This window comes from Cervus elaphus, chromosome 31, assembly GCF_910594005.1.
Source record: "Cervus elaphus chromosome 31, mCerEla1.1, whole genome shotgun sequence".
Lineage (NCBI taxonomy): Eukaryota > Metazoa > Chordata > Mammalia > Artiodactyla > Cervidae > Cervus > Cervus elaphus.
Genome location: NC_057845.1, coordinates 34,941,263 through 34,953,704, shown reverse-complemented (window position 1 = coordinate 34,953,704; position 12,442 = coordinate 34,941,263). Strand labels below are relative to the sequence as shown.

The 12,442-nt window shown below is 41.8% G+C and overlaps 1 protein-coding gene across 3 annotated transcripts in view; it reads left to right on the top strand.

Annotated features, from left to right (window-relative positions):
• Nucleotides 1-4,769: 4,769 nt before the first annotated feature.
• Nucleotides 4,770-12,442, top strand: part of VGLL3 (vestigial like family member 3) — a 54,354-nt gene continuing 46,681 nt past the window's right edge. For 2 of the 3 annotated variants that reach the window (XM_043892720.1, XM_043892718.1), the window contains exon 1: nt 4,934-5,193. In XM_043892720.1, the coding sequence (XP_043748655.1) occupies nt 5,068-5,193 (126 nt within the window). In that variant the 5' untranslated portion in view covers nt 4,934-5,067. Of the gene's footprint in view, nt 5,194-12,442 lie in introns of all 3 variants that reach the window. The other variant, XM_043892719.1, reaches the window with a different exon arrangement.

Sequence of the window (12,442 nt, the reverse complement as noted above, 5' to 3'; positions counted from 1 at the left end):
GATCTTTTTTTGAATGTTGGGTTTTAAACCAGCTTTTTCACTCTCCTCTTTCACTTTCATCAAGAGGCTGTTTAGTTCTTCTTTGCTTTCTGCCATAAGGGTGGTGTCCTCTGCATATCTGAGATTGTTGATATTTCTCCCAGCAATCTTGATTCCAGTTTGTGCTTCATCTAGTCCAGCATTTTGCATGATATACTCTGCATATAAGTTAAATAAACAGGGTGACAATATACAGTCTTGATTACTCCTTTCCCAATTTTGAACCAGTCCATTGTTCCATGTCTGGTTCTAACTGTTGCTTCTTGCCCTGCATACAGGTTTCTCAAGAGGCAGGTAAGGTGATCTGGTATTTCCATCTCTTAAAGAATTTTCCACAGTTTGTTGTAATCCACACAAAAGCTTTAGCATGGTCAATGAAGCAGAAGTAGAAGCTTTTGTGGAATTCTCTTGCTTTAGATCACTTGTTTGCTTATCTTTGAATGAATATGTTGTAGACTAGGTGATCTTTCTTATTCTTTTCTATTCTAAAACCCTAAACTTCTACCTAGGGAAAGTCAGACATATCTCCTATCCTATGAGAACTCCAACTTAGCTTTCCTTAATAGGAATTATCCTACTTCTCTGTCTGGGCATAATTTATCTTCATTTTCTCCTATCAGTGCAGGATAGGGAGGAAGAAAGACACCAAAACATATATTTTGCATTATAGAAAATTTTGCCAAATACCTCCAGACTTTTGAGTCTATGACATTAGTGTCCAAGAACTACATCTTTGTTATACATTAAATATTTGCAACATACTAAACAGAGGCTCTATGGGGCACAAGGAAGATGCAGAAATTGGAGCATGAACATGTTTGAGCTAGTTCTGCCTTTATTTTCTAAGTCAACAAATAGAACCTGAAAACCTTCTAAATGTTAGATATACGGGATATATATGATTCAGCAGTAGTCTAGGGAGGAGACATATCACACACATAATTGTACAAAAATAATCAGTTATAGATATATTATCTGAAGATAAAGTTAGAAGTGTTAAGTGACTACACTTCTTCCTAGAAAGGGAGGTCTCAATTCAGATGACTGAATGGACAGTTGCAGGAGATGGTGACATAGGTAAGAGCCAAAATTTGAATGTTAAAGAGTTGGGACTGCAGACTGTCGAGAGCTCCTGGGGAAATTTTTCTAAAAAGAGGGGTAAGCATCATTACTTTGTTGGATTTGCAGTGACTGAAATGGAAGAGAATAGGACAAATGGATCAGAAGAGGTTTGAACTTGGGGCCTGGAAATCAGTTAGGTGCCTCTTGCAGGATTCTGGGTGAGAGATCTAGTGAACTAAGGATCATAGCAGCAGAGATAAATAGATTAGGGGAGAGAGTCAGTAGAAAAGTATAAGTGGGGATGAAATGGGCTGCAAGACCATATGTGGAGACTGTGATGTTAGATGAGTCCCAGATTTCCAGCTCAGTAACTGGTGATGGGCAGGGAGGCCTGGCGTGCTGCTATTCATGGGGTTGCAAAGAGTCGGACACGACTGAGCGACTGAACTGAACTAGGATGGGAGTTTCAATACCTGAAATGGATATCAAAAGAGGAAGATCATGTCGGGGATGCGGACAATATTAGTGCTATTATGACTGAGGTCCTATAGAACATCTGTGTGGAGCCGCCCGGACAGAAGCTGAAAAGATGAAATCTGGAGCAGAGAAGATGGGCATGACCAGTGGTTTTTAACTTGAGAAAAAGCAGTAATAAGTATTTTAAATAAATTTGTATATGTCTTACTTACTTACTTAAATATGTCACCCTATTTATTTAACTTATAGACAGACCACATCATGAGAAAGGCCCGGCTGGATGAATTACAGGCTAGAATCAAGATTGCCAACAGAAATATTGCCAACAACCACAGATATGCAGATGACACCACTCTAATGGTAGAAAGCAAAGAGTAACTAAAGAACCTGCTGATGAGGGTGAAGAAGGAGAGTGAAATTAAATATTAAAAAAACTAAGATCATGGCATCTAGCCCTATCACTTCGTGGCAAATTGTTGCTGTTTTTCAGTCACTCAGTCATGTCCAACTCTTTGCGACCCCCATGGACTGCACAGCCCCTCAGACTTCCGTCCTTCACTGTCTCCCAGAGATTGTACAAATTCATGTCATTGAGTCAGTGATGCCATCCAACCATCTTGTCCTCTGTTGTCCCCTTCTCCTCCTGCCTTCAATCTTTCCCAGCATTAGGGTCTTTTCCAGTGAGTTGGCTCTTTGCATCAGGTGGCTGCATCAGGAGCTTCAGCTTCAGCATCAGTCCTTCCAGTGAATATTCAACATAGATTTCCTTTGGGATTGACTGGTTTGATCTCCTTGCAGGCCAAGGAACTCTCAAGAGTCTTCTCCAACAACACAGTTCAAAAGGATCAATTCTTTGGCGTTCAGCCTTCTTTATGATCCAACTCTCACATCCATACATGACTACTGCAAAGACCATAGTGTTGACTATAGGGACGTTATATTTCATGGCAAATAGAAAGAGGAAAGGTGGAAGCAGTGACAGACTTCCTCTTCTTGGACTCTGAAATCACCGCAGATGATGACAGCAGCCATGATACAAGAAGATGATTGCTTGTCGGCAGGAAAGCTATGAGAAACCTAGACAGTATGTTAAAAAGGAAAGGCATCACTTTGCTGATCAAGGTCCATATAGTCAAGACTGTGGTCTTTCCAGTAGTCATATATGATTGTGAAAGGTAGGGCATAAAGAAGGCAGAGCACCAAAGAACTGGTGCTTTTGAACTGTGGTGCTGGAGAAGACTCTGGAGAGTCCCGTGGACAGTAGGCAGATCAAACCAGACAATCTTAAAGGAAATCAGCCCTGAAGACTCATTGGATGGACTGATGCTCAAGCTCCAATCTTTTGGTCACCTGATGTGAACAGCTGATTCATTGAGAAAGACCCTGATGCTGGAAAAGACTGAAGGCAGAAGAAGAAGAAGGGGACAGAGGATAAGATGGTTGGTTGGTGTCACCGATGTGATGGACATGAACTTGAGCAAACTCCCGGAGATGGTGAGGGACAGGGAGACCTGGCATGCTGCAATCCATGGGGTTGCAAAGAGTCAGACATGAGTAGGCGACTGAAGAACAACAACAATTGATAGGAACATATCCTCTGTTACAGAGAGGACAAAGTCTAAGTGGTGATAGCCCTTAATAAATATATTTTTAATATTCAATTAGAGAATGAGCAAGTGAATAGGAGCTACTATGAGTAGCTACCAATTCCTATCCAGTTACTACAGTTTGTATATTTGAGTGTTTGAGGGAGGGCATGTGTGAGGGTATATGTATTGATATATTTGTGTGTCTGGCTAGTTATACATAACCATACACACATTTATATTTATAATTTTATAAAAACTAATAATCTAAACAGTATATTAGTACTATACATCTGTATTAGTCTGCTAGGGCCTCCATAACAAAATGTCACAGACTGTGTGGCTTAAACATAGAAATTATTTTGTCACAGTTATGGAGGCTAAAAATTCAAAGTACCCACAGAGTTAGTTTCTGGTGAGGTTTCTCTTCCTGACTTGCTTCTCACTAGGTGTTACAAGCCTGCCAAAGCAGACAGACCTCTGGCATCTCTTCCTCTTCTTATAAACACATTGATCCTAGATTAGGGCCCTGTCTTCATGACCTTTATTAACCTTAATAACCTCCTGATAGACTGTGTCTCCAAGTACAGTCTCATTGGGCGTTAGGCTTCAGCATGTGAATTTTAGGAGGCCACATCAGTCTGGAACATCAGTACATTTGACATCCAGATTAACTTCTCAAAGGCTAGTTCCTGCAAACAAAAAGAGATTGTTCTGTGTTACATATAGAGGGAGGGATATACTTGGTCAGAGACTTTCCTTATTTACAAAATAAGTATAATTCTTTTCTACTAAACTTGATTATATTGAAATACAATTATATTGGAGAAGATTGTAAATCACTTGCAATTAAATCTTTAAACAACAGCTGGAGGGGTTTAATCGCGTGTCACTGTTTGTTATTTTATGGAAACCAGACTGAAAAGGCCAGAAGAGGCTGACATCCCACAGGAGGTCATACCATGAAGGTGTAAACTTAAAGCGGAGGTTGTAGAGAACCGGGCTGCCTTCTTGGCATGTGCGCTGTTGCAACGAAGTTAGCACTTATGGTTATATTTAATGTAGGAGCTAATCCCACTTCATTTTGCGCCTGCTTTGTTTTACCTCTTAGTACACTTGGCCTTCATTTAGCCTCGGCCTCTACGTTGGTGTTCCTGTAAAATCTCGGGGCTGGGAAGCCCTCGCCCCGGCGGCCAGGTGACAGGAGATGGGCTGGGAACCCGCGGAGCTTTCCAAGGGCGTGGAGCCTCTCGCATACCATTCCCTCCCACCGCCACCCCACTGCCGGGAGGCGGAGAGGGCTTCCAACTTCGCTCCAATCCGCGGCCGGTCCTCCCCGGGGTCCCCCTGCTGGGCGACCGGCCCGCCGCCGGCCGAGTTGGAGGAACTTCGCCGAGCTCCGCGTCAGCCCCGGAGAGGAGCGCGCTCGCTCTCCTCCCGGGCCAGCCCCCTCCCTGCGCCCCCGCCTCCCGGTCCTCGCCCAGCCGGGAGCGCCGGTGATAGGACGAGCCCCGGGCGTGCATTGTGTATATGCAAAGCAGAGCCCGGCTCCCCAGGTCTGCCCACCCCCGGCCGGCGCTCCGCAGCGGCTGGCGCGGCCGTGGGCGCCCGAACCCCGCGCTGTCATGTCCCCGCCGCGCGGCGGGCCATCGCGTCCCCGAGTCGCTATATAAGCGCAGGCCAGGGGACACCCGGAGGGGCTGAAGATGAGGGTGCCCGCGCATGGGCCCCCGCTAACTGCCAACGCCTCCCGAGCCGGCGCGGCGCGCGGAGCCCGCGGCCGCCGAGGACCCGCCTCGGCCGCAGTAGCAGCTGGAGCTGCGACAGAGGCGGCGGCGGCGCCCGTCGCTCCAGCGCGTAGAGCCGCGGCCGCAGCCCCGGGGCCGCCGCTGCCCCGGCTGCCATGAGTTGTGCGGAGGTGATGTATCACCCCCAGCCGTATGGAGCGCCCCAGTATCTGCCCAACCCCGTGGCAGCTGCAACCTGCCCCACAGCCTGTTACCACCCGGCGCCCCAACCTGGCCAGCAGGTGAGTCACCGACCGGGCAGCCTGCCGGGGGCGGGGGCGAGGGGCGCGGGGAGTATCGGTCTGGGGCTCCCGCGACGACGGCCCTCTGGGATGGGTGGCGCGGAGGATGCTCCGAGAGTTGCGGGAGCGCCCTTGAACAGAGAGCCATCGGAAGAGAAGAGCGGAGCAGAGTTTCGGGGAGGACGAGCAGCCAGGTGGACGGGTGGGGATTCCGAGTGAGACGTTACCTGGCTGGGGGCTTCAGTGAGCTGTGGTCATAGCGACCCTAGCTCTTAGGGCTCAGTTCTTTGAAGCTCTCCAAGGGCACCTGTTTTAAGAATATGTGAGTACACTTCCTTTAAACCAAATATTTTGTTTCCTTTGAAGAGGTGGAGTGTACTAGGGTTTTCTTGGTTAAGAGGATGAAATGTGTCACTGACATAGGGGAGGCTGTCCGGATAGTAAGCCCACGGAATCTCTTCTGGGACTTTTCTGGTGGAACATGGGTCTAGTATGATATTCGTCAAATGTTATTAGAAGTTCTCGTAAAGTCTGTCTTCTTCCATACTGTGACTTAGGGGGCAAGGATTGATTCCCCAAATCCCTCATCTATTTTTAATTCCATCAAAGCACAGAGGTGCTATGGTTCAGTCTATTGGACAGAACCCTTTCCTTTCCCAGCCAAGAAGTAACCTTGGATCACTGGATGCTGGATCTCCTCCATGCCAAGAGTGACTGAATGTTGTTAGATAAGAAGGGTTCAGGAACTAGGGAGATGATAGCGATCCTTTAGAAGGGAGAATAGGGTTCTGGGGAATTTAGCACTCGGTATCCCTGGATGTTCCTTTCTGAATGCCAACAGAGTGTTAGTCAGCCTACATAAAGTACATATGTGAGCACGTGGCCAGGGTGTACCAAAATGGGGTCCTCAGACTCTGGGAGTTAGGGTGGGTTGATTTGGTGAGACTTAAAAAAATGTGATTTATATACTCTGAGGTGGAGATACCTATCAGGGATCTAGGTACATTTCTAATAATAACATCCACAGTATTTATTGATTTTTTAAAAAAATTTCTTAAAAACCCTGTGTTTTATTGTGGTCTTCAGGGTTTGGCTCTTTAATTAATCTGGTCATTTAATTTATTTCCTCTACTTCTGTCTCTTTACTAGATTTATTGTGCTACTCTTTGGAAAGAAATGATAACTTCTGTGTATAATTTAGGGACTGAAATTCAGCTGATTCTGGAAGGGTACATGCTCTAGATTCATCTGCCGAACAGTGTGAGCTTAACCAGGACAACTAGGGCAAAAGAGGAAGGAGCCTTACTCTGTGGCTTCTTATTTATTTATTTTTTTAATATTCATCAGCCTCAGCATTTAAAAGCAAGATTACTTTTAGGGAGGGGAATGGGAAAGCTTTGTAATTTGTGGTCAAGGGTAATAGGTTAAAACATTTTACTTAGGCTCTTTGTTTACATTCTTTGGTTTTAATATAAAAGATATAAGTAATGGAGAAAACCATTTAAATCCAAGTCAGGCAAGTGATGCAAAGAGACATTGGATATGTTTTGTGTGTTTTATGAACACTCTGTTCCAGATGAACCACCCTCTTCTTCTTTCCTTTCTTCCATCTCAGACACTGTAGAGGCCTTCAGTTATCAATTGTAACATGGATGAGCAATAAACTCAAACTTTACTAAGCATTCATAAAGGTATTTTTCCCCATCAAAAATAACTTTAGCAGACTACTTTTGAATGAGATTTTATTTTCTAGAATTGTGGAAATAGTTGCATTAAAATATGAATATCTAGTGGGGATTAGAATTGGAATAATTTTTTTGAGCTAGAAAAATAAAGTTTGGTACCAGAAAAACTGTAAATAACTAATCATGAAATATAGTTTTTAATAAAAAATGACTCCAATGCCTTATCTAACTTTTGCAGTAGCCCCTGAACTCAGTTCCTAAATTGCATTCTTTTGCTAAGGCCATCAACAAATCAAAAAATGAGCTTTCTTTTTCACTTGAAATGTCTACCTTGAGGAGTATCACATATTAGTAAACAGTAATTTCTGCTACCCTTTGGGCTTCTGTAGATATTGCTTAAGTAGGTGTTAGGCTGAGTTGAGCTTAAGAACTTAGTTGAGAAGTGTGCTTGAAGTTTTCATGTTGCTTTTACTACACTGGCTTGTTTGAGATTATTTTGTTTTGTGGGGTAAAGAAACTATTTGACTATAACTGGCTAGCAAAATAAAAGACAGTAGTGTAGCTACTGTTCTTTTACTGTCAAGAGTTTATTTTGATGACCTATATTTTCTGTTGGAAAAAAGATTAAATCAGGAAATTGTTATCAAGCTGACAACATTTTTAGACTATGTGGTGCGTGGGTGAAGTGGGACTAATATTGACTTGGCCTCAACCTAGTCATCTGAGAATACATATTTTGGTTGTTTTTGCATTCCATAAGGTTTTATCATTATTATCCATGAAGATTGTTTTCTCTGTACATGGGAAGTGACCCCTAGTAGCATCTTGCCTGAGAGACAAAAATAAGAGCTACAAGCCCTACTACATTTAAAAAATTGATTTGTTGAGGACAAGAAGCAGAAAAAGTGATAGAGTGACAAAATTTAATCGTCGTTTAGAAAATGTTAGAAAAAATAGCAAAGTTTTTCTGTCACTTCTGTATATTCAATTATTGTAGTGTATCTTTGAACTGATTTTTTTGTCCTCAAAGCCATATAGCTCTGAAGTCCTTGTAAATTATTATGTCATAATGGTTTATTACACTGGATTTTAAACTTAAGTATATTTTCCTTTTAATGTGTGATTATATAGCAGAAAATTCATTTTGAAGTAGTAGAACTTCATACTCCAGGCATATGTACTCTCAGCTTTTCCCCTAAAAGCACAGTGTATGTTTGAAATTTTAAGTTTTATTTTTTTTATTTGCACATACTATACATTGTTGGTGGGTAATAGGTTAGCACCTTATGTAAATATACCTGTAGAGTCAATTCTATAGTCCTTGACGTTACTTCCTAGAAACCACATGGCTGTGCATAAATTTTACAGTGTGGTTTCTAGAGCCAGAGCCAGGGTTTCTTGAGGGCTGCTAAGCTCTCTGGTCCCCATGCCCACCATTTCTTCCTAGCTCTAAAGCATCAGCCCCTACTGTCTCCTCAGGAGAACTCCTCTATCTCCTCAGTCTCTCAGCACATGCTCCAAAGGCATGATGACACCGCAGAACATGTACAGAAAGGAATGTATTTGTATCCTAACAGTGAGAGTAGGAAAAAAGAAGAAAAAAAAATCAAGATATGTGTCAGGAAAAACTGAGGGAAATAATGTGAAATCATAAATTCCCTTCATACTCTGTGGATTCCTCATCTTAAATGCGGGCAATCTGCGGTTGTCTAAAATCTCCCGCCCCCTCCCCCCATACTTCCATAATGTTAACATTAGGGAGATACTTAAAGCAGAGCTTTCAGAACTGGGTAGTTCATAGACGAGGCAGTAAAAACAGAGGAGAATAACCCTTGTTCGCTAATTGTGCATAGGGGTTTTTAACAGTCACACTTTGGGCTTCATATATGAGTATATTTAATCTCCCCTCTTCCAGGGTGACAGCTGGGTGACTGTACATGCATGCTTCCACTTAAGAGAATTAAAAGTCTTGGGAGACAGAACTCCAGTTATAAGTTTGTAAGGGGTTTTTCAAGCTCTTTCTCTGGCCTCTGCCACCTTGGTTAGGTCATAAAATTTCTCCGAGATTCTGTTTGTTAGGGAAAAACCCCTGGAAAAACACACTTCAACCCCTCCTTTTCCAGATAGAGAGATGCATGTTTATAGGGCTGAAATGCCTGAGTAAAGATTTCAGAGCTAATGGGTGACAAAATTAGGACCACCGGATCCCCTGCTCCCTAGTATAGCATCTTTCCACCATACCATGTGGTCCCCTAAGATTTTTTTTTTTTGCTATTGCACAATAGGCTTATTTTTGTCTTTAGTGCTCCAAATCAACTTTTTGATAAAGAAGATTAATATGCAGTAGATTCTTTGGCCTTGGGGCTTGAAATTCTTTCCAAGTCCTTGGTAGTGTACGTTTTTAGTTTAGGCATTCCAAAGTCCTTTGCAAGCATTTGTAATATGCTAATGACTTTTGCTATCCATGTTGCATCCTTTGTTGATGAAGCAGAATATCAGTTAGCAAATGAACATGTATTTGTTTGAAAATAATATTCAGGAAGTGGTATTAACAGTCAACTTGAAGTGACTTATATATCATTGCTATTCTAACATAAGCTTAGATTCATTAAGAGGAAAGCATACAATTACATTCTAAATAGTTTCAATACACAGGCCACTTATTTAAGTGGGAGGATCTAATTTTCTTACGAGTGTAAGCAAGGACTTAAGTGGATTTGTAAGAGTCCATACAGGACTTCTTTGAGAAAGAACAGCCTCTCTGATTCCATACTACACAAAATAACTTGACTGTAGAGACTGAGAAACTTCAAGTGCCTCAGAGCTTTTGCTCCCAATAACTTTCCAGCCAGAAAATTCAAAGCCAGAAGGAAAATTAAACTTTAAACTAACTAAACTGAACTGTTGTCTCTGGCAATCAACCAAAATGGAGATTACAATGCCGATAGTACAGGGAGGCTGGAAATCCATAAAATCACATGCAGTAAGACTTCATTCACCAGAAAACCAAATGCCAGGACAAGGAAGCATTCTGTGGAAATTTAAGTTGAGGATATTTTCTCTCAAAGCATGGAAGTCCTTCTTTACCTAATGCTTGGTAGAGGCTCGCATCTCAGGGGGTGGAATGATCCTTCATGGTACCTCTTTGGGCAACGACAGAAGAGATGCTGTGCTGACCCAGTTGGGCAGATATGTACATTTCTGTCTTATATCTTTCTGTGCAAAGGGGATTTTCAGTAAGACGAAAAATATTATGCTCGGCTATTATACAGAGTGAAGTCAGAAAGAGAAGAACAAATATTGTATATTAAAGCATATACATGGAATCTAGAAAGATGGTACTGATGAACCCATTTGCAGGTCAACAATGGAGATGCAGATGTAGTGAACAGACATGGGGTCACAGGGAGTGGGGAAGGAGGGGGTGGAATGAATGGAGATAGCATGGAAACGTATACAGTACCATATGTAAAACAGCCAGTGGGAATCTGCTGATGACGCAGGGAACTCAGATCCAGGCTCTGTGATGGGGCGGGAGGTGGAAGGGAGGTTCTAGGGGGAGGGGACAAATGTATACCTACGGGCTGATTCACACTGATGTATGGCAGAAACCAACACAATATGGTAAAGCCATTATCCTTCAATTAAAAATAAATACATTAAAAAACAAAAACAAAACAAAAAACTATTATGCTTGGAATGCTTAAGTCAGATTCTAAAGTGAATTTGAGAAGTTAAGTGACTGCTATTCTAAAACCTGGACACCTAACTTGAGTCTCATTCTCATAGGCCCTATTTCCAGCTGGCTTTAAAAAGAAATCTCAAAACTGATAAATCTAGTAATATATAGCAATTTATGGTATTATCTCTAGGAAAAACATTTTCATTCAAGAAACAAAGCTCTCTAATACTTAAGTTTCCCGACTCTGGCAGAGACCAGTGAAGGAAACAATTTTGGTCAAAACTTTTCACTGAATTTTTCAAAAAGCACCTCTTTCAGCATCTGGTTTTCTACTTTAACTATTCATTTAGGAAGACCCTAAGAATGCCTTGAACCATTAGATACAAACATTTGCTGCTAGAAGTAAGTCATAAATGCCATATTTATAGATATTTCAGTGGATATCAGATTTATGCCAGTAATTTACAAATATGACCTGAACTAGGGTAACTGAACTATTTTTCACTTGTCTCCTACTTTAGTAAAGAAAAAAAAAAAAAGGAAAGAAAGGAGAGGAAGAAGGGCCTGAAGTGAACAGGTGTCCTTTTCTCTTAAAACTGTATTATTTTAGTATGCCAAAACACTTGTCCTTAGTGGATGGGGTGAGAGGATTCGAAGGATGCCTCCTTTCCGGTTCCTGTGAAGATAGCTAAAAGAATTACCCAAACTAATTCCTAGGAATTGAGCTAGATGACCTACGTCTGCAAAAGAATTAGTCTTCACTGATCTGTCGGGTTTTTTGGCCAGAGTCCTGAAAAATCAGAAGAGGCAGCCAATGTAAGAAACAAAATTAAGTGTGAGTTTGTCTAGAGCTCCAGCATGTTGCTTGTTAGGACACAGAATTATACAAGACCTCTGAGATAATCAAGTCAAAATTCCTCATTTTCAGAAGAGGAAGTTCAGGGCCCGAGGTTTCAGTTCTTTTTTTTTTTTTTTTAAATTTTTTTATTAGTTGGAGGCTGATTACTTCACAGCATTTCAGTGGGTTTTGTCATACATTGATATGAATCAGCCATAGATTTACACTTATTCCCCATCCCGATCCCCCCTCCCATCTCCCTCTCCACCCGATTCCTCTGGGTCTTCCCAGTGCACCAGGCCCAAGCACTTGTCTCATGCATCCCACCTGGGCTGGTGATCTGTTTCACCATAGATAGTATACATGCTGTTCTTTTGAAACATCCCACCCTCACCTTCTCCCACAGAGTTCAAAAGGAGGTTTCAGTTCTTCACCCAGATTTATGGACTAGTTTTGGTCAAATCTCCTTAACCATCCTTGTTCTTTCTACTGTGTTCCCTTCCCATCTGGGCTTCTTTATAAGCAAAAAAAGCAATTAGTAATTTACCCAGTGTTACTTTGTCTTATTTTCTCATATAAAATTTTTTGAATATTAGCTACTTGGAGAAATTAGACAATTAGCCTACGGTAGATAAACCCTCAAGTTCTCTTGATCATTTTCCTTACAACCCTCTCTCAAATGCTGTGACTATCATTTCTGTGGCTTCAAGTCTTTGCACAATGACTGACACAAAGTAGGAATTCACTGACAATTCCATGAATAATAGATAAATTTTTAAAAGTGAAATCATGCCCTAAATCTAGTAATAGGATTATACAAACATACCAGAAATTTATACATCAGAAATGTTTCATTCAAAGCAGTCAGTTTGAGAGAGAACACATACCCTCATGATGTGATCATTGCTTAAAACATTTTGGGAATGCAAATTTTGAAATTCTCTCTCAGCCTGTGGCACATTTTTTTGGACATCTTCAAAACTGGAAAATTTTCGTCCTTTAAGGGGGTGGGTTTGATTTTTTGATAATGACCAGAATCATTGA